We start from the raw sequence: 26,446 nt of genomic DNA, 5'->3' as shown, positions 1-26,446 counted from the left end.
AACCAGCCACGAGTCTGACCACATCCATGAATGTCTTGGACTTTTAAAAAAGGTCTGATCCAGTTAGAAAAACACATCTCTTTCTAATATGTGAAATATTCACAAGACTCTATGCTTTAGACACATGGATGTTCTCTTACTTTCACAATGTCCTAGCTTTCTGAAGTATTGTAAATATTACTGTATGTGGTTGTTATTTCAGAAAAAAGAAAAATCTAGGCCAGATCTGTTAATCTCAGAGCCTGTACAAGAACTTTGTAACTCTGCCTAAACCCAGCTAAATAACTTTTTCCATTAATGTTTCCTTGATAATTGTTCTGACTAATCGTGTTCTGACTTTCAAACTGTATGCTTAAAATTGAATTTATTTCTTTTAATATAGTGGCTCTGGCTTTCATGAGAATTCTTTGTTCTTTTATTGTCAGCACTGATGTTAGTCAAAGCATCTTTGCCTCAGTGTTACAGCTGGCATAGCTGGCTCCCAGAACCATAGCAGAGGTGGTGAGCTTAGCTGGACTGTTTACTTCACTTTTGTGGTTGCTCTAGAAAATATAATTCCCCTGCAGTATAACACCTCCTAAAGTTTGGACACAACCTTGGTGATAACCGCATGGTTTTGTATTTGGGCTTCTTTGTATTTTTGCTGCAATTTACTCTCTGATGGCACCTCTCTAGTTTTGAAAAGGATCATTAATTTCACCATCTGAGATGACAGCCCAGCACAGACGATTAAGCAAAATTCCTAAGGTATTTTACAGATAGCCAAGCAGTGGTCAGAAGTGATCAAGTCTTTGTGAGGGGAAAGACTTCTCAGAATGTGTTAGTTTTCACATTTACAAAAATGAGCCTGCCATCACTGTTACTCATTGCCACCTTAAGAGAACCTGCTTCACTGAGTAACTTTGCTGGCTCCAGAACTAAGGCAAAGACAAATAATGTTATAGACCATTAACAGGAAGCAATAGAGCTGTGTCCAGGAAAGGGAGTCATAAAAATTATAAAAATCATAGGGAAACACTATAGATACAGCTTATGATTCCTGTATATTCATAAGTGTTTCATGGATTTTACAGCATACCTCAAATATAAACAATAATTCTCTTCCAATAGGTTGCTAACCACCATCTGCAAAATTTCTACTATTGTACTAGTGAGTTATTCACCAACTGTGTATTCAAAGATATGAGTTATCTTTTTTTCTGTGGCAAGGTAAATCACATGGTATCTGCAGCTAATATTTGAATAGCACACAGTGATGGACATTAATGAAGTCTGTGAAAGTGAGTGCCACATCTGTTAGCCCTTTTTGAAACTAGTTCTTTCTCTGAAAAGGCCAACATTTCTCATTCCTACCTTACCGTGTACATAGAAGGCCATGCTAGGCAGTCTCAGAAGATGTTTTCTGTAGCTTGGACAGCACTGCTCTATTATCTGGAGTCTCTAAGTAACGCTATGACCATCCCGAAAATCACAGGAGAAAGGTTTTTTTTTCTAATCCTTGTTTAGTTATCTAGCCGGAAGGAAGTGGATGCTGGTTAGAGGTATGGCTCTCTGTCTCCTGCCTAGTTTGCTGTGTTGAATCATGCCCTAAACGTTCCAACACAGGCAGCTAAAATTTCAGTTTTATTGTTGTCCAAAAAATAGTTATACCCAAACCAAAAGGCTAGCACTCTATTTGAAAAGAAAAGTAAAAGCAATAATTGAGGAAGAGGAGAGCACTTTTGTCGGTCTTATGATTTCAGGAAAACTCAGTTGAAAACCTGAAGGTTCAAGAACCCTCTCAATAAACATACACAGCTCAGGAGCATCTATTTAAAACATAAAAACTCCTGCAAATGTCAGAAAAATCTAGAGCAATTATCTACACCACACACCTGTGACATAATTTATTGTGAACTGCAGATGGATTTTAAAGCTCAAAGGTTGATTGGTTAATTTCTTTGACTTATTATCAAATAGGCAACCTGAGACTTGTTCTAACTTGCATGACAATAGTTGCAAGAAAACTGGCAAAGACTATCACATCACTTTCATATGCTGATGTTTAATCTAGCATGAACAGATGTGATTTTAAACTTCCTTCATTGCAGTCTTGTCACCAAGCACTAACAGGAAAATAAATTTTCTATGGTTCTGCTGCTCGAAAAGGCAGTGTTTTTTTGACTTGGAGAACAACATTCTTCCCTACTGTTGAGCAGAGCTTTGTTGCATGAAGCAGATGATCTGTCTTCTATGTTAAAATAAATTAGAGACTCCATATCTTTCCACCAACAACCAATGGGTTTTTTCTGCTTATGTCTTTCCTGTGGCTGATTTGATACTCTTTTTTTTTTTTTCCCCAGTGTGGAATGAACTTTATGCAATACAGCACAGAGAAAAATAACATAGATTCATGATGGCTTTTTTGCTTTGAATAGATGAAATGCATAGTAACTACATGTGCTTGCCTTTTAACTTTATTGGTGAATCACTTTTACCTGTGAATGATTGTTAGCAACTTGCATGTTTCAAAAGTATAACCATTCATATACACTCTTGAGATGCTTTCTATCATGTCTCAATACTTTCATCTAACTTTTTAAAGTGAAGCAAATTTGGTGTATATAATCCATGTATTACTAGGATTTTTGATAGCAGGTAGTTGGATTTTGTCTAACCTGATTAAAAGATGTCATCTTGGCATCATCATGTGAACAATAACAAAAGAAAAAGAAGGCTACAGAAGGAAAAAAGTAAACTGAGTGAAACAATAGGTCTAGAATTACTGCACTTAATTCTTTTTAATTTATTATTTCCATTCAAATTGAAGTTCCATCTATATTTGTAGGAAATTTCCTTCTGTGCAAAGTTAGTTTTATTTAGTCACTCTGGTCTATGTGAACATGCCATACTATTCTCAGATTCTCCTTTTTTTTTCCAAACGTGTAAAATTTGTGTTTTCCACAGAACACTTATGGCCCAATATATCCATCCATACAGCTAGCAACTCCCTTGGGTTTTTTTGCATCTGACTCTTCTAAACATACCCAATCCACTTTGTCTCAAGAAAGTTTTCATGGTCATTGTAAGTTGTCAGCTTTCTGGACTAATTCATTCTGAGGATATTTTTACTTAAGTGACCACATGCTTACCAGCCCTTATGGAGTGCTAGAGCTCTGACTCTTAAACTCTAAGTAGTAACAGAAGAAGAAGAGAGCTTTACAGTTAATGCAGGGCATGTGAAATATTTTCCAACTACTCAAACTGTCTGCTTTGCTAGCATACAGCAAACAAAAATATATTTGACAAAATTGTTCTAATTTTAAATTCCCCAAGTTACTCATCTGAGTCCATAGCTGGGCACACACTGATTATTTCTGTTTTAAAATTGATGACTACCTGCAGTTACCACTGCTGCTATGCCTAGGAGAGTCCAGGGTGGTCTTTGCTCTCAATGGCTGACAACTCCTACTGAGGAGGAACTTAACTAGAGATCTGAATGCATAACTTGGGCATTTCAGGTTTTAACACCTCAGATATACCTTAGCAGATCTGATTTAACGGGTAGATATACAGCCTTCTGATGGAGGCTCTAGCTTGTATCTGGACAGGGACTGCTCTGTGCCTGAGACTTTGCATTGCTTGTTGTTGGAATATGTGCACCCTGACATGGGGAGTAGGCTGCTTTGTGTTACCAGCCAGCAAACACAGACAGAGAAATGATGCTTGTGTTGCAGTGTGTTGTTCTAAATCTTCAGGATTATTTCTGCAGTTGCTGTGAAGCTGCTAGTTCACCCTTGTCAATGTGACAGCCCACAGCTTGTGCTGTCAGTGGTGGTGGAATTAGTTATGCGCTCTAACATCATTCTCCTCTCTTTCTTCCTCCAGTAATGTGGAATATGTAGAAGGGAGAAACATAGGGCACTGGTATTAAGGTTTTGTCTGTTATTGATCTCCTAGAGATTGTTTTATTTTTCACAGCTGATAAAAGCTTTTTCTACATCTGCATCAAGAAAGTGTCCACACCATTCAGAATGTTAAGAATTTGCCTTATAAAAACTTATGGCCAGTTGAGGTGCAATACGCAAAATGTATCATAAGGGCAGTAGAAAAGGATGGAAAAGCGAATGTCTGGTGATTTTAACTGTAAAAACTAAAAACCAAATAAGATTTGTTCACCTATCTCAGGACAAAATCACTTGTAGATAGTAATGGAACAACCACTACTACCAAGAGGCATGGTCCTGCCTGCCTGAAGATAGAAAGCACAGACAGACGTAGTGCTACAGCATTTATGGTTTCTGTAAATGTTTTTTGAATGTCATTAGTATCTTCTTTCCCATGCCATTTTAAGCACTGTGGTTGAATAGTGAAGGGAACAACAGTCTGCTGCTGTTTCTGAGAATCCCAGATAAGCATCAGTGAATCCCTTACCAGACAATTACTTGCAATTCAAACACTAGGGTGTTTTCCCAGAATTTTAATCAGCGCTTGCTTGTTTTCTGCATACTTAAAGACACTCACAAAGCTGTAGATAGTCTGGCTGTTCTTAACTTTATTTGCCAGTTGTGTTGCAGCAAACAACCAACCTTTCCTAAAATTATGAAGCGAATGAACAGTGAACAGAATAAAAGATAATCCCAAGGGTCAAAAAGAAGTGTGAAAGTAAAATTCATTGACAAAATGAGCTGGAATGAGAATGCTGCAGTGCATCTTTCCTGTAAGGCCAGCCTGGAGCAAGTTCAGAGAAAAGGCAGAGTGAAAGACACTGGGGTTGGATTTTTTGTTTTGGTTTGTTTTTAAAGTCTGTTTTAACAGACTGTACTGCATTTCTTGCCTTTATCAGAAGCTTACAGGAGACAGGGAAATTACTTAAATATTCCACTCAGAAGTTCAATGTGTCAAAAGTGTTATTCTGCTGTAAAATTAACATAAAAGAGGGACGTGATTTGTGAGATGAAAGTGGAGAGAATTCCTTTGTTTGTATTTTTGATATTGTGTATATATAATAGTAGAATGGAAAATCATCAGTCCCAGTGCAGAATCTATATGTCCTGTAACCACTACATTAAAAAAAAAAAAGAAAAGAAAAAACTATATATAAAATTACATTATCTGAGAACTGTCAGTTTGCACTGCTTGTGTGTATTGCAGTGTCGTTTCAGTGGTGAGTTCTTGGAAAGCCATGAAGAACAGTAGCTACATGTGTTCCACATATTTTCATAGCATCACATGGTAGCTGAATTTGGAAGGGGCCTTTGGAGGTCATGTGGTCAACCACGCTCCTCAAAGCAGGGCCAGCTTCACAGTTAGATTCACTTTTGAAATTCCAGGTTGCTCTGGGTAACTCATCTGAGTGAGTGCTGAATGTTTCCCTGGCTGGAGATATGGCAGCCTGCTCCAGTGAGTGATCATCCTCATGGTTTAAACTTCTCTTCTTTGTATCAAATAGGAATTTTCCTTGGTCCAGCCTATGTTGATTGTCTCTTGCCTTTTTTCTGAGCATTCTTGGGATGAGTCTGGCTCTCTCTTCTCTCTAACTACTATTTAGGTGGCTGAAGACAGGAATTAGATGCCTCCTTAGCCTTCTCTTCTTCCAGCTAAATGAATTGAATTCCCTCAGGTTCTTCTCATATGTTGTATGCTTTAGAACCCCAATCGTTTTTGTGAACCTTTGCTGAACTCACTCCTGTTTGTCACTGTTTTTCTTGTACTGGGGAGCCCAGAAGTAGACACACTACTCCATTTTTTTTTTTCAGTGACCTGAGTGGAAAAACTTCTATTTGACTCCAAGGCAGCTGGAAAACTCCCCCATAATTCCAACATACAAAGCGTATATACTATTGATATATTATCTGTCAGTAAGATTTATAAGTGAAAAGAGCAGTTAATGGTATGAACTAAAAATATTCTACCTACTTCTTTGACGTTATAATCAGGAAACGGCATGGAAATATGTTTGAGAAAAAGTCATGTTGGTGGCAGGGCCACACTGCCTCAGCCAAACTGTACCATGCCAAGTTTTCAAGTTGCAGGTTGTTCTCAGAGATGCATCTATTATGAGAAGTTTGCATCAAGGAAAGTCTAAATTCTTCTCTTTTCACAGGACTTCAGTTCCTTGTAGGATGATATAGTCATGCCCATGTGCTCACCTTTCTAAGTCATGCCCTCTTCAATCTTTTGCTAGTAAGATGTTCTACCTGTTCCATGCCACCCTTGCACCTTTACTGTGGCATATCCATAATGAAGGCTGCCAGGCAGCTTCTGTAGCTCTCTGTACTTATTTAGGAGCATCTTTTCCAGCCAATCAGATAGAGACATAAAACGAAAGTTGTTGACCTAGTTAAATGCAATGTCCACAGTGAAAGGTTTGAGTAAAGAAAGAGCTAATGATCTCTTGAGATATGGTCCACCTGTAAATTTCTGTATATTCTCTTTTTATCTCCATCTTAAAAAAGTGAAGCAAAGTGCAAAACTGGAGGGAGTTTCAAGAAAATTGTTCATTTTTGTTATATCAAAATGTTGATAAGGAGACTGAGTAAAATATATAGTACTTCTGGAGAAATTATGGCTAAATTAGAAAATTCTGTCAGTGGAGTACCTGTCCAAAAAAGCAAGTTTTAGCTGTTGGGAATGGTAGCTCAAAAGCTGATTGTATCTGTCATACTCAAACCTAATGACTATCTACTTGGTATCCTTAGGAACACCTAAAAGATGATTAGTATGTGAATATCCTTGTACAGTATCTTCTATGCGATTATTGCAATACAGTTGTAAGTCTTCTGCCAGAAAGCCCTCAAAAGAAAGGGTTCATACTGGGAACCTCTTCATGGAGACTTTTGTTAAACTGTCACTTATACAAGTGATTATACACTAGATACAGTAGTGTCCTTTTAGATTCCAGCTGATGACCATGCAGTACAGTGCTGGTGATGCTAGCTGGCTTCAGCTAGCATCAGCCTTTCAGTACACAGTAAAACACATGTGCATACCTAGGCACCTTTCCACATTTGAAAGATGACACATGTTTATAACAAAGCCATTTGCTAATAAAAAATGTGCAACTATTTATATACAAGTCATTTGTGTGTTTCATAACCACAGGTTAACTGACTAAACAGAGTATTGGTATATCAATAGCATATATCCTTGGTTCTCCAGAAAATGTAAGTGCATAGCTGTATGCATTAAACAGCATAGCAAACCAATACCTGACATGCCATTCAGAATATAAGCAATGTCATTTACCCTGTCCCTATAAATTTAGATATCCATAAAACATGCATTAAGTAAATGCTTCCAGTTTACTTCCTTCTTCATTCCTTGATTATTGAAGTAATAATGTAAACTGCTCTAGTAAATCATAGTATTTTGAAGATTAGACAGAAAATCCTCAGTGCCATTTGTGGGTTCTAGATCATTTGAATAAATTTTTTGGAGTGTGATTTGCTCTGTCTTTTGTACCTAGGAACAGTAGGGATGAAATCCTCTGTGTTTCTTTATTTTCCTGTTCCAGAAAAGATTAAATTTACAAGTTTAAATTCTGATACTGTGGTGGCATAGGGTCCTTCCACATTTCTCATGAACACTGCTTTACACATTCCACATGCCAGAAGCATGAATAAGATTGGTATAAATACTGAGGGTAGAATAAAGGATCACTTTTATTCTGATCTGTGAAAGCATCTTAACATGTGCTAGGGGTTTACTAAAGTCAGTAAGAGTTAAATACATGCTTAAGAATTAACCAAGAAAATATTTGTCCTTACTGAACTGGGAGCCCTGTGGTAAAAGGAATAGATTATACCTAATCCTTTGAGAATATTTCTCTGTGGTGTAATATTTCTTGCTTTGAAGAAGTAAGATGTAAGATATAACCTCAGTGTCTCACAACCTCCTTTTAGGGCACGTATATAAGTGTATCTTTAAAGCAAAAGCTATCCTCTTCTGATTTTAATGGGCTTACCAATGGCTTATGTAACAAAATGAGGAAATAAGAAAAGACTGAAATTGTATTTTTTAACATCAATTAATAAAAATGCTCATTTACTCCTTATTTTTTCCTGTGTTTTTCCAGAATTTATTTTAAGGTTAAAGAAATACAAATATTGCCTCTTTTATGAGTTTTTCATTAATACACTTTTTTTATAGTCTACATTTCTATGTAGAAAACAGTTCCCAAAATGTTAAGTACATGTTTAAATACTGTCTGTTCAACAGATTCTTTATATCTCATGTTAAAAGAAAGATGAAGTAATCTTCATCTGCAAATATACATTTAACAAAATATATTGCTTCTTAATTAAAATATTGCTTTGTTCTGACCACTAAATCATGTAAATGGGAATGTAATGACACAGTTATAAATATTATTTTTCTGACCAACAGATATTTCCTGGATTGATTCTCTCAGACATTAAGCCTGCCAAAAGAATGAAGTTCAAGACAGTCTGTTACCTGCTTGTTCAGCTCATGCACTGTCGTAAGATGTTCAAAGCAGAGATCCCTTTCTCCAATGTCATGACGTGTGAGGATGACGATAAGGTAATCCATGTGGGCTCCTTGGGCATTGGTTCCAAGGCCACATCAAGCAGACCTGCTCTGAGAACATATGGAGTGACCTTGACCAACTGATAGAGGAGTTTCTGTTTTTCCTGCTGGAGCTAGATCTAATGCCCACAGCCTTCTCACAGTAAAAACAAAACAATTATAACAGGCCTCAAATTTGGAGCTCCTCTTGAGCAAGCCAGCACAGGTAGCCTATGTGGCTTCTATCAAGGGCTTCATTCACAGAAGTTAGAGTTTCTGAGGCTTCTTCTGCAATAACCAAGAGCTGTTCTTTTGCATCATGAGTCCATCACAGTCTGAAGCTGATGGCCGCAAATACAAAATAACAGAATAATTTTGTATCTCTAGATGGTTCTCTAAAAAATGAAAGGCAACTGATTAACCAAAAAACCTCTTAGTCTCTAATACAAATCCTAAATGCAAAAGTACCTAATACAAATATGAATGCTGCTTTCTTGAATGGCTTGTAATGCCATAACTCAAAATTGCTTTACATACTACTAGCCCAGTTTACTTTCTTTTCTGTGTGTGGATCTACTGAGAAATTTATGGAGAAAAAACTTTTGAAGCTCATTCCATTTTCTTTGCCAGCAGGTGGCAATATTACATAGGTCACTCCACCAGTGCTCCAAAGAAGGGCATGTGTGCATTAGAATCAGTAATTCATCTTGACTGATTGCTCCACCTTTTGTTTTTTTTTAATAATATACATTTACTGAAGATTCAGTCTAAATCTTAGTTTTAGAAAGTATTCTAACTTTTATATTTTTGATTTTACATGTGCTTGTGTTTCTTCTGTGGGAAAAAAGGAGAAGGGTCCATTAGTTCCTTTAAAACACAGTTTCAGTGAAGACTATCAGAAACGCCAGATTTTATTTTGAAATTGGCTATGTACAAGGCTTTCCAATTCTAAATTAGTACAGTTCCTTGAGTGTTTAAAAAAAGTAACTTACACATTCTTTGAAGCATATGTAATACTTTAAAATGTGTCTTGTTTATATATATGTATAAATATGGTAGTATATGCAGAAAATCCTGTTATGGGTTTGCTAGGAGTCTGATGAAAATTTTCTCATGTCAGAACATTTGCAGTGAAGTTCTACAATGCTATCTTTAACTGAATCAATTGTTCTGAGCTTTTTTACCTAATATGTAACACTTATCATGGAGCATGGTATATGATTTTAATATACATACATGATGTTGCAATGCAGGGTTTCTTTAGAGATACCAGTCCTCAAATCATGTAAAACAAGCTACAGCTGTAAAGGCTTTGAAGCCAGCACATTACTGTAGCATGTGTTTCTTTATTTAATTTCTGAAAAAAATAAATACTAGATCTTGACCACGCATAAGATATAGTGTAAGTCTACTGTGTGAAATAATAATAGAGATAAAAGTATGAAATCTAGTGAAAATAATTATATGTAAGCAACAGCTATTTTGATTTAGCACAATATCTTTAACCCTATTTCAAAATGGCAGAATAGATAATATAATTTATTCCATGTATCGGAATAACTCCCATCATCTACCCTTATTCCAGATTTTAAAGCAAAGGAGCATTTTCTTTTTTTTTTTAATGTTGTTTTGTTCACCCCTATTATGATGCTATAGGCTTAAATTTGGATTATGAAAAATCCCCAAAGATGTACTTTCTGCTGCACTTTAAGCAAACATATGTCAACTAATTGTTGTTTATCTTTAGGAAGACCAGAATTGTATATTCCTGAAAGCACTCAGTTCCCCTACAAACTTCTGGGACAAATGTCTTCTGCAAGAGAACAACTTTATCTCTGTTTAAAAACATTTAGAATAGTTGTTTGGCTGGCAATTTAAGATTTCTACTATGGCTAACAGAACCCAGAAGTTCGGACTTGAAAGCTGTAATCCATGTATGTCCACAAGATTAATTTTCATGTTGAAACAATTAGTTCTTATACGAGAGACAACTCAACAAGTAATGGGATCTGATAGTTTGAAGAAAAAAATGTTTCAAGTAGCCTCATAATTGTTTAATGCTGGTATAACCTGCTCTCTACATATAAATCTAGCAAAACGGGACTTGGAAAGTTATTCTATGTTTGCTAAGATCCATTCTTCTTTACAATCAGAAAACTAAAGTGTAAGTCAGCAGTTAACCCCTCCCATTGTTCATAAGTATTTAGGTGTACATATAACATAAGCTACAAGTAATATACATATAAGCTATGTAAGCTAATGAACTGCTGTGGTCCACTGTTTCTTTACTGATGAGGATCTCATGAGAACTACTTCTTGTGGAATAAGACGGGAAACTGTCATTCTGCAGAATTACTTAAATAGCAGTCACCACCTCTTTTTACCATCTGGTTTAAAAGGATATTTTGTAGTATAGCCTTTAAAGAGTGGGCTATTAAGTAGTGACTGCTCTGAAGAGAGGAATTTTGTGTGCTTCTGTAACAGCTCACCAGACTCTATTGATTATATCCTGAGCCGATGTTGTCCTTATCCCTGAGCAGACTTGTCATTTCATAATGTTTCAAATTTTCTTCCTGAATACTGCAGAAGTTAGATAAAAATGTATTTCCTTAACTGTATAAAAATAGTACAACTTGCCTGAGCTTCATTGTCAAAACTCTTCTGGGAAGTAAGGTTTGACCCCTTTTGAGGTGAAAAGGATATTCAATTGATGTGTCTTTCTTCCTACTCAGTATGCTAACCATTAGGTGATTGTTTTTTCTTTTACAAGATTGGCCTACATATTTCTCATTCTGCGTTTTAAAAAATGCTGCATTCTACAAGAGTATATTGTGAAGGCCCTGATCCTTTCAGTGTTCTGCGGCATGGGCAGTCATACTAGTGCAGATCTAGCCACAAACATTTAGATTACTATGCCCTCAACAGAAGGTTTTCACCAGTGTGTCTAAGATGTTGCTCACCATCTTCTGATTGCTCTCTGTGAAAAGTGAGACATCCCTTTTAGATATGCTCTGTGATAAATCCTTTGCACTGAAAAGGACTATGAATGATCATCTTGTCAGTTGTGCTATCTTAGCCATGGAGGAGTTAACCTCAGTGAAGCACAGGTTAGCTCTGATTATTTATTGGACTACTCCATCTGGATCTGCAGGCATACCCAAGAGGTCTTAACAAGAGAGCCAACTTGGTGAGTTAAAGATAGGAACACCTGAGATTTGAGACCCTCTGAAGTCACATATAGTCATTGTGCAAGAGATTAAGAAAAACTGCCTTTTCAAATTACATAGTTACCTAGACAGTCTTGGACAGTAGGACTTCTCATGTATCATGAAGAGCCTGGTTATCTTGTCTTCAAGATGTCCAGAATCCCTTCCATCAAGAAAAAAATTCTAATTATTTTTCTATATAAAATCACACTGGTTGGGATCAAACTGATTATTTCCTCGGTGGTGGCGGACTGTCAGGGCAATATGTGAAGAGAATTTCTGCAGACGAGAATTGAAATCCTGGAGTGCAGTGGGGTTTTTCTCATTGGTTTTAATGAGATCAGGATTTCAGCTAAGGAGTTTTTAAAAGATGGCAGTCACACAGAGATAAGATCTCAGTCTTTTGTAGTTGCTCTGCTTAATTAATTCCTCCTCCTGGCTGTGAGCTTGAAATGATATGAACAGCAATGAAAAATTTCAATGTTAATAAAATCTGTGCTTCTTTCTTCATCTGTGCTACAGAGGAGAGCATTAAGGACAGCCTCTGAAAAACTCAGGAATCGTTCCTCTTTTTCTACCAATGTTGTATACAACACTCCAGGAACTCGAGTAAACAGATACATCAGCCGTTTGATAGAGGCCCGGCAAACTGAGTCTGAGATGGCTGACTTGAACTTCATTACCCTGAAGTATAAGCAAATTGAGCGTGAAAATAAAGTAAGGGGTTTAAAAATTATTTTTACTGATTTCACTGACCATGAGCCAACTAACATTGTTTTTTTGTTTGTTTTAGACAATATTTCAATTCAGCTTGCTACCTTTAAATAATCATGTGCACTGTCTCTCAGATAAGAGGGAGACATTATCTCCACCTTCTATGGAAGATTCAGTGGATAAAGATCAGTATTTTTCTGCTCATCAAGATTATCGCCCCTAAAGTTACACATCCTGTGTTTTGGCCTTCCTTTTGCGTCTCCAAACTGCCTGACCTGTGTCACCTGTTTGATGCTGTCTCATGGCAATGTGGCTGCCTACTGACACATCTGCTTTGGAGAAGCGTTAATGACAGCAGGGTGCTTCCCTCTGCATATGTAGCCTGATAAGTACTGATCCCATCAATCCTAGAAAATATTAAAAAAATCTTAAACCTCTGGGCAAGGTTGTGATCTTACACCAGTGTGAGTGTGCTGAAAGCAGTGGACATACTCCAGACTTATAAGCACCCATACAAGCTAACAAAATAGAGCTGTTTGTTCCTACCTTTGTTTGTAAACAGAGATTGTTTTAACTGAAAAAAAAAAAAAAAAGCCTTTGGTTTATGTATTTGAAAAAGTAAAAGTGATATGATATTGGATTAATTTGTCAATAGCATTTATTTTTCCACTGTAAGTCACTTCGTAGTCTAAGATTTCATGTCACTGCTGTTTCAAGTCAGAAGGCTGCATTTTTTTAAGGTCTTGAGCATTAACTTTGATTTCAAGTTTCCACAGTGATTTATTATTTAATTGTAATTGTTTTCTTTCAAAATAAGAAAGTTTTTGGGTGTATACTAGATTGAAATTTGGATCTTTCTGAGAAAACATTTGTGCGTTTCCAGCAGTGAAAAGTGTTCTGTTGTAAGGACTGTGGCTTAGTAGAATTGGGGACAGTAGCTGCTCAAAACTGAGTCTGTGTCTCTCATTAGCAGCTGCCTCCAGCCCACACATTAGTGTCCTGTCCTGAGCAGCTGAGGTGAGAGGACTCCTTGAAGGCAGCACCAAGAGGGTTTTGGCCTTTTTTTGTGATGAATAAGTGGAGAGGAGGGAGTGCCACCTCCTTCTGGTTCAAAATGGCTGAAACGTTTTTGCTCCAAAAGATAAACTTATGTCTGAGCCTAAACCAGATTTGACTAGTTAAAGGGTAAAAACTAAACAGCTAGGCCCACAGGAGCAGCTGAAACAGAAGGCTGTCAAGGAAAACGTGTTGACTTGTCTCATCTTTTTTGTGTGTGTGAATTAAGTAATGATTATTTGTGTGTTTGCAAAATGGGTAGGGGCTAGTTTTATTTTAGGCTATAGTTTTTTCTTACTTAGAATGGACAAGTGTGGGTGGCTGGGTGCATATAAAATGCTCACTGCCTTCATTTCTTCCTTTCTTTAACAGTACCACCAGCTTCAGGATGAGTACTTCACCAGTGCTGTAGTTCTCTCACTAATTCTAGCTGCCTTATTTGGCCTTGTCTACCTTCTAATAATACCACAGTAAGTTTCTGTCTTTTGCCATTATAACTGTGGTGGGTTTGTCTTTGACTAGATTCCAGGTGCCCACAAAAGCCGCTCCATCACACCTCCTCAGCTGGACAGGGGAGAGAAAATTTAACGAGAAGCTTGTGGGTTGAGATAAAGACAGGGAGAGATCATTCAGCAGTTATTGTCATGGGAAAAACAGACTCAACTTGGGGAAATTACTTTAATTTATTACTAGTCAAAATCAGAATAGGATAATAAGAAATAAAACTAAATCTTAAAAGATCCTTTCCCCACCCTCTCCTTCTTCCCAGATTCAACTTTGCTCCCAATTTCTCTACCACCTCCCCGCAAGTGGCTCAGGGGGACAGGGAATGAAGGTTGTGGTCAGTTCATCACACATTGTTGTTGTTCCCTTCCTCAAGGGAAGGACTTACTTACACTCTTCCCCTGCTCCAGTGTGGGGTCCCTCCCACAGGAGACAGTTCTCCACGAACTTCTCCAATGTGAGTCCTTCCCACAGACTGCAGTTCTTCACGAACTGCTCCAGCCTGGGTCCCTTCCATGGGGTTCAGTCCTTCAGGAACAGACTGCTCCAGTGTGGGTCTCCCGCAGGGTCACAGGACCTGCCAGCAAACCTGCTCCTTTCTTCACAGGTCCACAGGTCCTGCCAGGAGCTTGCTCCAGCGTGGGCCTCCCACAGGGTCACAGTCTCCTTCGGGCATCCACCTGCACCAGCGTGGGGTCCTCCATAAGCTGCAGGTGGATATCTGCTCCACTGTGGACCTCCATGGGCTGCAGGGGGCAAGTCTGCTTCACCATGGTCTTCCCCACGGGCTGCAGGGAATTCTCAGCTCCAGCACCTGGAGCACCTCCTCCCCCTCCTTTTCCACTGACCTTGGTGTCTGCAGAGTTGTTTTCACATTCTCACTCCTCTCTCCAGCTGCAAATGCTGTGTGCCCTTTTTTTCTCCCCTTCTTAACTATGTTATCCCAGAGGTGCTACCACCGTCACTGATGGGCTCGGGGCTCAGCATTGGCCAACAGCGGGTCCTTCATGGAGCCAGCTGGCACTGGCTCTATCAGACACAGGGGAAGCTTCTAACAGCTCCCCACAGCAGCCACCCCTGCAACCCCTACTGCTACCAAAACCTTGCCACACAAACCCAATACAATAATTCAAACTGGAACATCTCCAAGCATCCTTCAGAGGTCAAAACATTAATGTCTCTGGAATGGGAATTAGCACCCAGGTCAGTGTCTTCCCAAACAGGACATTCTCTGTTGGTATACTTTCAGTCTAATTGCCGTCTCTTCCATTCGTCCAAAGGAGCAACGTTTTGCTATATTCATTTGACGAATTCAAAGTCACTTACAAAAATCATCCAATTTCAAGACTAATGACCTCTGCTGACTAATTGGAGCATAGTTAAGACTCCTTCACCTACTTCTGAAGTAAAGCCCAGCTGAGTACATGGCAATTTAGAACAATGAGAAACAAAGAGTATTAGCGTGATTGAAACTAGAATGAATTTCCAAGAATCATATGGTATGGTACATTGGTAACCTTTCCAAAAAGTACTGTCACTTAAAAAACAGCTGGACAGAGATTCAGTTTAAGCTCTGATCTGACAGACACACAAGCTCCAGCAGAACATAACCACTGAAGGCCATGGAGATGGACTTGTTCATCACTGGGTTAGTTAAAAAAAGCCACCCACTGAATGGTCTTAAGTCTTCTGGTATGTGTTGGTGGTGACTTCATTCTTCTTGTGCCCTTCCTTTGCTGTGACACAAATGCAACCATGAGCTAAGACTAAAACTTTGGAAGTATTGGAAAATTTCCCCTCTCTGCAGAACTTGGAGCTATAATTTGCTCTTTAGATTGCCAAAGTAGTTATGACAAGAGAATGCAAAAGACAAGATAAGTGTAATGTGTTACTATAACGGGAGAAGTGACAATAATGGTGTTTGACATGTATCACAACATTCCAAGGAAGAGGTTCAAAATCTAGAGAAAATAAAATGTTGTAAGAAAGCCAGTTGCTGCATAAACACACAGAAAGCAATTGCATTCTCACAATTCCTATGATCATCTGAACAAAACAACTTCTCGGCTAAAGACATATTTTTTATCACCAGGTGGACTTGGTGAAAGCAAGGCTATGTTCCTGTCAATGTAAGCTGTCCAATTAGGGAGGCACACATGCAGTATAGCCACTAAAACCCCTGATGTCTTATGCTGGGTTTATTTTTTTAAAAAATGTAGCCCTTTGCTACTGATGCCAGCCCAAACCTCTGTCAGGGTCCCACTCAGCACTAGTTTCGGTTGTTGGCTCTTGCTGCCTGAAAAAATGCTGTTGCAGTCATGTCCCCTGCATTTTTTTCTAGCATTCTACTATTCTGAATACAAGCCAATTCTCTAAAAGCACAGGAGAACCTGCTGTCTATTAATACTTGTATTCAGAACCCACACTGACAGCATCTAGAATTACCTCCCCATTCTGGATACACATACTACACCACAGAATTTTCCCCATTTGTGTATTGGTGGGAATTGTTAATTTTAATTTGAAATCAAAGCACATGAATTTGAAATCAAAGCCAAATACTGAGAAATTCTACAGCAGCAGAACTGTACTCTTCTCTTCTACTGTTAGAAACCCTATATAAGCAATCTTTCCCCAGTCATGGTCAAGCGCACAGATATATATATGCCTGCAGCCATGGCTCACATCATCTGGACCAGCTGGGTTTTTCTCACAAGACTAGAAAAGAAGGTCTGAAGATCATGTTATGCTGCTGTCATATGGCCCTGGTTCCATGGCTGGCTTGGGGCCAGGCTGTCCCTGAGCATAAATCAAAGCAGCAATGCTGGTGGATTAATTTTTGCCAGTTTGCTCACATCCATAAGGTACTGTTCCAACAACACAGGTTTTCCGTGTTATTGGAAACAGGAACACAGGGAATTACTTGGTCTGCACCCTGCTGTTCATGAAGAACAAGCCTATTTTGAAAGATCGGGACAGGGAAGATTAAAAATTAAAAGAACTATTACAGCATCTTTGTGAAACCTAAGATTTTTCTAACCATTGAGGAAGACTCAAAAGGAGGGAGTTGCTGTGTTTCATTAGAAGAAGGTATCGCAGTCTGATTTCATTTGACTTGATAAGTGACTGAGTTGACTGACCTCTGATTTTTGAATCTTTGAGAAGGAGAGATTTGAGGGAAAAGCATCTGGTAACTTACATAGCTGCCAATGCCAAGTAATTGGGTTACCCACTCTACCTATAAGAGTCATCATGCTGAATATTCTGCATTAGCCTACAATTAGAAAATATCTCTCCTGACACCATTCAACCATACAGTCGAATTTTTGAGGTGTTTTCATCTCCTTGCTGAGGTCAGAGTGGGCACCATATACAAGAGCATTTAATGATTTCTCATTCTTGAGAGCAGTGCATTTCACTGTGAAATTTCCTCTGTGACCGTTAGTATTACAGCAAAGGTGAGGGGGAGATCCTTCATCATTCATCCAAAATACCATTTGTCCTGGTTTCAGCCAGGATAGAGCTGGTTTTCTTCACAGAAGCTATTGTGAGACTGTGTTTTGGATTTGGGATGAGAAACTGTTGATAATGTGCTGATGTTTTGGGTTGCTGAGCAGTCAAGGACAGTCCAGCTTCTCGTGCTGGCCTGCTAGCAAGGAGGCTGGGGGTGCACGGGAAGCTGGGAGGGGACACAGCCGGGACAGCTGACCCAGACTGGCCAAAGAGATATTCCCTTCCATACGACGTCATGCCCAGTACATAAACTGGAGTTGGCCGGGGGGCGGAAATCACTGCTCGGGGACGGGCTGTCGATCACGGGGTGGTGAGCAATTGCTGTATTGGGCATCACTTGTTCTTGTACATTCCTTTGTTGGTATTATCATTGTTGTTTCCTTCTTTCTTTCTGTCCTATTAAACCGTGTTTATCTCAACCCACGAGTTTTTTTTCCTAATTCTCTCCCCCGTCCCACTGGGGGAGGGGGAGTAAGTGAGCGGCTGCATGGTGCTTAGTTGCCGGCTGGGGCTAAACCACGACACCATTTGAGAAGGACCTCTGTGCTGTTTGTTCTCATCTGCTGCTACTGAGTTGCATTGCTTTATTTCTATTGTGTTTTGATTCTAGGAGTACCATAGTTCTTGTTCTCCTGGTGTTCTGCATATGCTTCCTAGTGGCTTGTATTATGTACCTACATGTCACAAGAGTACAAGTAAGTGATTTAAGACTTTATGACTGTTCTTTCTTTTGGTGGCTATGCTTTGCTTGTCCTTTGGAATATGAAGCCATCAGCACATGCTTCACAGATTCATAATCTGAAATCTATGTACTTTTCAAGTCATTGCTAAGTACTGCATTAGGCACTTCAAAAACGAAGATGGTTCACTTGAAAGGAGACTTTACATGAGTAATCATTATAACAGTGTAGCATTCAGTGCCATCAATGGTATGCTTTTTGTCTTTTCTGCTATGTCTTCCCTGAACACCTACCACTAGCTACTGAATCATTCCAGTGTTCAGATAAACAGCTGCTTTAACCTGACTTTTTCTCCTTTCTGACTATGGAGCACACTAGTTTTCCCTTCCATTCTGACTGGTATCTGGGTGTAAAGTCCTGCTAACTTCCCCACTGTTTTCAAAACTTTTCTTGCCAAAGTAGCAGCTGTCTTGATGGTAAAGCACAATGTTTTGCACATGCAACCCTTGATCTTTTCAAAACCTTTAGTAATGATTAATTCTCCTGCATTACATGTTCACACAATAATGATATAGAAGGACATTTGGTTGTTGGAGAGAACTAGGTCTGCCAGATCAAAATAAACTACAGACTAATTTTCTGATTAAAGAAATCTGTAGTGACGTAATCTAAGTTTAGTCTTTGTAGACAAATATCAGGAGAAAACACCTACACAGTTAATCAGCTTTGCTGATTAACACACACTAATTTTTAGTTAAGAAAAAGTGCCCTTTGGCAGGAGGCTGTAATTGTTTTCATGGAAACAAATAGTGTATTAGCAGAGTATCTACACAATTATTTGGGACTAATTTTGATGATCTCTTTTGTTTCATAAAGACGCAGTAGTTTATCATCTGTTGTACTGTCTATGGATGGTAGAAACACAGATGAAGAAGTTTGTAGGAAATGGCTCCTCTTTATGCCATTTCCCTGGGGTTAGTGCAAATTTAAGGTTTGTTCCAGCTGTTTTGGCAGTCAACAGAATTTTAATTTATACCAGATTCCTCTAGATATTCAATACCTTACAGGATGAAATCCAGCATTAGAAAAATAAAGAAATATGAAAACTCAGAATATCGCAGTTTGAAATCTTGTGGTGAGAATTTGTCTTATATAATAAATAAAAGATAATGAATATGCTATGTATAAGGAATATAGAATTGTAAACCAGTCATTCCCTTATGTTAATCAGTCTTCTGGCACTTACTTGCTGTTATACATTGGACAAGTGACTCAATTTCTACATGTTTTATCATCAAATAGCTCACTCATAAAACCACTATAATAATGTTTTACTGTACCAATTACCTAGCACTTTGGGGATCTGACAGTACTTATTTAGTTAATAAAAATTCCACAAATAAAAGAAAACAAAGAAAATTAAGCCCAAAATTCTATACTATCATAAAAGAGCAGATGCAATCTTAGAATGACCAAAAAGTCAGATGTATAAGTCTTTCCAGTGTCAGTCAGAGTTTTTATTCAGACATGTCTCATACCTTACCTTTTAAAGGTTTATTTTCTCTTTTGACCCAATAACCTATCATGTCAACATTTAGAACATATACGTATCACACACAAAGAACCACACATCCGTGCAATGTGTGAGGACACATTGTCTTTGAACGTGCATTTTGCTTTGTCATTTTTAACTATGAAGCATTATCTTCGAACTATGAGGATTTTCTCTTTAACAAGCAGTAGATAGCTTATTTGGTTGCAAACTGAACTAATGGAGTATATATTTCCTGTAAACAAAATTATTATTATTATTTTGTATTTTATTTATATGGATAAACCCACACATGTTCCACCTCATGTGTGCATAGGATTTTGGTCTAGTTGGGTGGACAATTTGATGGGTAAAAAAAATGTCTGGATGATCACATTCAGAGCACAGCAATTTATAGTCATACTCTACCTGGAAGCCAGTAATAAGAGGGGCACCACAGGACCTTATCCTGGGACCTGTCCTGTTAAACATTTTTATCAACAACCTGGAGAGGGACATGGAGTATACTCATGTCAAGTTTTCAAGTGACTCCAATTTTGTCATAACAGCCAACACATTGGCAGTATGACCATTGAGGGGGACCTAGATAGCTTGGCAGAATGGACCAACAGGAATCTTATGAAATACAACATGGCTAAATGCAAAGTCCAGGCCCTGAGAAGGAAGAACCCCCTGCAATGACACAGGCTGGGTACTGATCAGCTATATAGAAATGGCCCTCAGGGTCAAGGCAGATAGTACTTTTGGGCCCCTTGAGGTCCCTTCCAACCTGAACTGTATGATAACTATGAATAAATGCAGAACTAGTCTATCTCTTTTTTTTCACAGTGTAATTTTGGACTCTGCTATATCCCCTCCCTTGAGACACAACTTTTCAACATGAGGTTCTTAAAATTTGAGATTTTTGTTCTACAATATGCTCACTGTTTTATTAATGGTGATATACCTTGGGTGTCCTGATATATTTTACTGATGCTGACTAACAGTTAAACTGGTTTCTGGTGTAGCCAATTAACTCAGGTCCATGCTATGCTTATATAAATCTACTATTGATACTACATTGGTTGTTCCCCACCCCATAGACTTAATCCATACTGAAGCCAGAATGTATTTGCAGATCACACGTTTTTTATTTTTTCTGTAATTACAGTAGTCTCATGTTTCACAGTCCAGATGAAGTTGATGCACCTATAACTGTCTCAAACTTTTAATTCATAGTCACACATGTAGGGGAAATGCCTCTGCATATGTGAAAGAAAGGGGAGGAGTTTCAATACATGATTTCTATTGTGCCAAGGCCACAGAAGCCCCTCTCTATGGGTACTTTACTGCCCTCTGGAAGCTATGTTTTTGATGTTGGTGATACCCATGAAATGAACAGCTTTTTTCAGGACTAGTGACTTTCATCCAAAAATTAGGTGTTTGCTTGTTCCATTTTATCTTAAGTCAAATCCAGACTTGGTAAGTCTGAGCCCTGTCCTTTTAAGGTACACAGAATTGTTCCCCCTTTAAATATCATTGTTTCCTGGAGTTCATTCTTGCCCCTTGAAGTCACTGGAAGAAGTCCTGTGGTCTGAAAGATGTATCCTGGATCCAGTAGGTAGTAGACACCCCAAACATTCTTAATGCAAGGCAAAAGAAGGAAAGCAGCTTTCCCTGAAATCAGAGTAGATCAGTATGACTGGAACAAGCATAAGTGCTAGAGCCTGACAGACTTATCATTCCTCTCTCACCTTCTGTCCCTGGCTTCATGTATGCTCACAGCACTAAGCACTTCACACTTCACAGTGATGGAATCAGGGTAAAAATGGAGATTAGCATGAGATTCACAAGACTCCATTCCACCAGACATATTTGTTCTCTACTGCTCTTTCTGCTTTGACAAATTTAATATTTTTTAATGAGTCCTGATAATTAAAACTACCCTGGCATTTAATGTGGCTATTGTAGCAGAAGACACAAATACCACTCCAAAATTCTATGCTACCACAGTATGTTCTCTTGGATCACTATTTGTAGATGATAATTTGCAAGGCAAAAGATACTTTGGGTATTTTCCCCATGGGAACAAAATTAAATGCCATCCTAATTTATTATTTGCATTATAAGCAGACATCTTACTAACCTTTCAAGGAGTTTTAATTATGATGAGAGATAACATATAATAATAATAATTTCATATTTATTATCCCCAAAAATGCAATTACCATTAAAACACATGTTCACAATAATAACTGCATGCTTGTTTCATAATTTGCAGTGCAGGCAAAATTTCCATATCCCTTATTCACTTCTTTTTATAGGCTACTAAAAAAAACCAAACCCACTTTAAAAAATATTTTAAATCTTTATCCATTAATCTTTTTTTTCTTCCTTAGTGTTTTCCAGGGTGCCTGACAATACAAATTCGTACCATTTTGTGTATTTTTATTGTGATCTTAATATACTCTGTGGCTCAAGGATGTGTGGTGAGTATTTAAAACAAGTATTATTTAATTTAGCATTCTGTTTAAAGAACAACCTGGTACGGATCCATTAAATACATACCATATTCTCATCTGGTGAATTCCTACTCTTTTTATTATTCATACTTGCAGAGCATGTTTCTTCAAAAATAAAGCCTTTTTCTATAATTTGGACTTTCACTGCCCTGAGTCAGGGTCTTGAATTAGGAATGGCAAAGCTAATAGTAAATTACACAGGTAATACCTAGTCAACACCTACAGAAATTTTTATATCAAACCTTAGTATCACATAGTCTGTTGAGGTCATGTACTTTATGTGAAAACTATTTTTAAATGTTCAACTTGCTTACTAGTTCAATCGCTAATATTTTTTGAAAGACAAGGCATGGTGTCAAACAACATCACTTATTTCTATGTGGCAACTTACAAAACATATTTCTGTGTAATAACAGGTGGATATTTTTGGTCCAGGCAGATCAGAAAAGATAATGAGATCTTAAAATATGCATAGTATTGCGTAATGAGAAAAGGTGCTTACACTGTGCTACTTACATGATCTATTCACATCTAATGTTTAGGAAGCTTCTCTTGTATGAAGTGAACTTGCTCAATACATCTGAAAATTGAGCTTCTTTTACTGTAGATTAGCAGCTAGTTCTACATAGTGGACTTGCATGTCAAATGGAATTTAAACTTCCACCTAAGTATTTGGCATCTAGTTGCCTTGTCAAATTCCTAGCACTCAATTTCAGCATTTTGGCTGTTAATGTTAATGAATTAAACATGTTAAGGTACCCAAAGGAAAGAATACACACAAAAATAGCACGCTAAACACAACTGGAAATGCTGAGAAGGCAGATGCCTCAAATCGTGCCTCTCTGCGGGATTTAGGCAATGTGTTCTGACCAATAGGAACACAGTGATTTCATGAGCAATTCACTGTACTAACTAAGATGCCAAGCCCCTTATTTTGTATTTTGTGTATTCACTCATCCCTGGACCTGCCCTGAGACCATTTACAAAGCTGATCCCTATGAGCTGAATGGGCAGAGGATCCCTTGTCTAAAAATTCCAATGTCCTGAAAGGCACCAAGAATTACTGATGTTCAGACATTTCTGGGAATTCCTGAACATCAGTTGTGTGAATAACACACAACCCTAATAACACGCAGACATATATGTGATTCTTACTGTGCATATAAGTGCAAAAGGTAAAGAGATGTGCAGTGCCTCCAGCCTAGCTAGCATCTCAGCAAGTTCTGTGTGTCTGACTTTGTGATTGAGATGAATATTATGATAGCTGGAACCTTTGTGGATCAACCCCCATAGATCTGACACTTACTTTGACCAAATGAAAAAAGCACCATTGTTGCCACTTAAAGATGGTGAAAATGAGAAACAGACATCAATAAGGCCTAAGGCAACGTTGAACATCGTTGGAAGAAGTCAGATTAGAATTCAGAAGTTCTGGCCTCCAGCAAGGAAGTGATCATTCAGTTACAACTTAGGATAGGTCACAAATATAATTTTATTCTTTATTGAAACAAAAATAGCCTGTAACCATTGAAATGTTTAGGAGAAATGTTTAATAGGCAGAAATTTTTAGTTCCTGCAAAGTAATGCCTCTAGAATTCTCAGCTAGCAGAGGAGCTAGGTGCTGAGGTTTCACTCTTAGTTGTAGAGCACATGGTGTTTTCCTGGATGGATTGCACATCATTTAGGAAGCCCTCATGCATGCCTAGGTTTTCAGATGAGTTTAGTATGAACAGCATCCTAAGGATATTGAACAAAATTGCATTAAACAAATTTTTCACTTCACTCTTTCTCATCTCATTTCATAATGTTAGCCATTATGAGTTTAATTCACATTTTATCGGTTATGTCTCATCTTTTTAAATGATTACAACCCCCTGTAAAATATATTGCTTAATCACCTTTCAGGTTGTCAGTTTTCTTACAGCATGCTATAAAATTTCATTATCAGTGGTTAAGATGAAATAAAAAGCTCTAATAACACACTTCAAAAGAGAAGCTTAAGTAACAGGGCAGGACTTATGTGTCAGTGCCTGTTAAAATCAATTTCACACTACCATCCCACTCGCCTCACTTATGCTGTTATCCTTTCCCTTCATAAGAGGTGAAGGTTGGAGTGCAATTAAAACTGGAGCTCTAGAGATTTGCACTATTTGCCAGAAATTCCTCCTTCCTTGAGTAGCAGCTCTGAGATATGTACATGACATTGCCTTTGGAAGAAGCAGGTTAAAGTTCCTCAAATTTCCCACAGGAAATGCACTAAAACATTTTTTTATTTCCCAGTCTAGGGAAAAAATGGAACTCCTTGGGTAACTGAAATGGTAGGGATAATTAAAGATGAGGCCTTGTATTTGAATTATATGTGATAGCAGAAGTAAGTCTGAAGTGAAGAAATTCATGTTTAGCTTTTCAATCAAAGATTAAAATATGTTTTATTTTATATTTGATTAATTGAAATTAATACAATTTACATAGCCAATAAAACAAACATATTTCTTTCTGTGTTCTGTGCACCATTCTTACCCACATGGCCACATAAAATGTTTACTGAAGTTCCTGAATTTTGTAGGAATATGTTGGCTTGAGAATCTCTTGGTTTTGAACACTGAGAGGGAAAGTATTCTACTAATTTTTTAGTTTGAAACTTTAAAATTCAGAATTTAAAATTAAAATCAGACTTTAATTGGTTGGCCTTAGTGGCATCTAATGAACGAAGAGTGTGTCCCATCTAAAACTGAGTAAAATGTTACAGGAAAAGGAGATAGATTTTATGGCCATATTTTCCCAATTAGAAACAAACTTCAGTCAGCCCCCATAGCAGCTGCATTTCTATTTATTTCATATTTAAGTTTCTCCTGTTCTCACCTCTCCTGTCTTTTCTAGGTTGGCTGTATGCCTTGGGTTTGGAATACCAATTCCAGCAGTTCAATAGTTATCATTTCTCCTGGTGGAACAAATAAAACAATGAATGAACTTCCATGTGACACAGCCCACTATGCTTTCCTTTCCTGTGTAGTGGGGACTCTCACCTTGGCAATATTTCTACGTGTATCTTCCTTGCCAAAAATGATTCTCCTGCTTTTTGTTACAATTTTTTACATAGTTATTTTGGAACTCAGTGGTTACAGAAAAGCAATGGGGTAGGTATCTTGAAAAAATAAGCAATGGCTACTTCTGTATAGATAGTCATGATATTGACTACTCATCTGTGAATTGTCCTCTAGCATTCAATACTGCTTAGGGCTATATAGTCAGTAAAACATAAAAAATACTTAAGCCATCCTCTCCACAGCAACTGTAGGATCTAGTAATCCATCAACAGGAGATCATCTTTTGGGAACTAGCAGCTGTTGCCCCATTATTCTGTAGTTTTAGGCTAACATACCTCAGCTGAAAACACTGCAGTCTAACTATAACATGAAATAGAAAAACACTGTTAAAAATTTCATTTCCATATTTCAGCAGCCCTCAATCAATTCTAATTTCATTTAAGCTTTTGAGCTTTTGAATGTTTTTATATTTTCTAATAAAAACCTTGCACACACATTACAATAATGCATAGCAGTATAAAATCCTCAAGAAATTGAATGTTGGTGTGATGCAGCGATCAGATTTACTGTCACCCATCTCCCTGCTCATATAAGCCTCTTCAGAAAAGGCTAGTGGTTAGGGGATACCCACATGTTCTAAACTAAAGATCTGATATTAAAAATATGAAGTGTTAGGTATTAGAAAACCTGGAATAACCCATTTACTTTCCTTTTATTTTTAAGAGGTGGCTCCTTTTATATGCGTGGCTATGAACCGATACTGGCAATTTTGCTATTTTCTTGTGCTTTGGCACTGCATTCCAGACAGGTGGACTTGAAGCTGCGTCTAGACTACCTCTGGGCTGTGCAGGTAAGTCGTAGGACATTTATTTCTAGTATTCATGCACAAAAAATGACGTCTGACTTTTTTGAATTGGCTTGCAAATACTTTCAGTACAAATTAGTTGGTCTAAGACACTTTCAAAATTTTTCATATCTGTTGGGGTTTACAGAGAAAAATTATTAGAGCTTTCTTTCCACAAACGTATAAAATTCATTTGCTCTGGAGAAGTGTTTTTATTTGTTTTTTTGTAGTTGTTCTGTAACAGTATATCATTAATGAGGTAATATATTTATATCTAAGGTGCATTATGAAAAGAATTTCAAACATGGGAAATTGACTGTT

The 26,446-nt window shown here is 37.8% G+C and overlaps 1 protein-coding gene across 1 annotated transcript in view; it reads left to right on the top strand.

Annotated features, from left to right (window-relative positions):
• Nucleotides 1–26,131, top strand: part of LOC104626734 (adenylate cyclase type 1-like) — a gene marked incomplete at its 3' end in the record, with an annotated part of 42,140 nt that extends 16,009 nt beyond the window's left edge. The window contains exons 4-10 of the mRNA XM_010294739.1: nucleotides 8,368–8,523; nucleotides 12,237–12,431; nucleotides 13,857–13,954; nucleotides 18,112–18,196; nucleotides 22,112–22,201; nucleotides 25,115–25,371; nucleotides 26,005–26,131. Coding sequence (XP_010293041.1) covers nucleotides 8,368–8,523; nucleotides 12,237–12,431; nucleotides 13,857–13,954; nucleotides 18,112–18,196; nucleotides 22,112–22,201; nucleotides 25,115–25,371; nucleotides 26,005–26,131 — 1,008 coding nt within the window. The remainder of the gene's footprint in view (nucleotides 1–8,367; nucleotides 8,524–12,236; nucleotides 12,432–13,856; nucleotides 13,955–18,111; nucleotides 18,197–22,111; nucleotides 22,202–25,114; nucleotides 25,372–26,004) is intronic.
• Between the last annotated feature and the right edge of the window lie 315 nt (nucleotides 26,132–26,446).

This window comes from Phaethon lepturus, unplaced genomic scaffold (genome assembly GCF_000687285.1).
Source record: "Phaethon lepturus isolate BGI_N335 unplaced genomic scaffold, ASM68728v1 scaffold5639, whole genome shotgun sequence".
Lineage (NCBI taxonomy): Eukaryota > Metazoa > Chordata > Aves > Phaethontiformes > Phaethontidae > Phaethon > Phaethon lepturus.
Note: the sequence above shows the minus strand (reverse complement) of the source record. Positions and strands in the feature narration are given on the sequence as shown.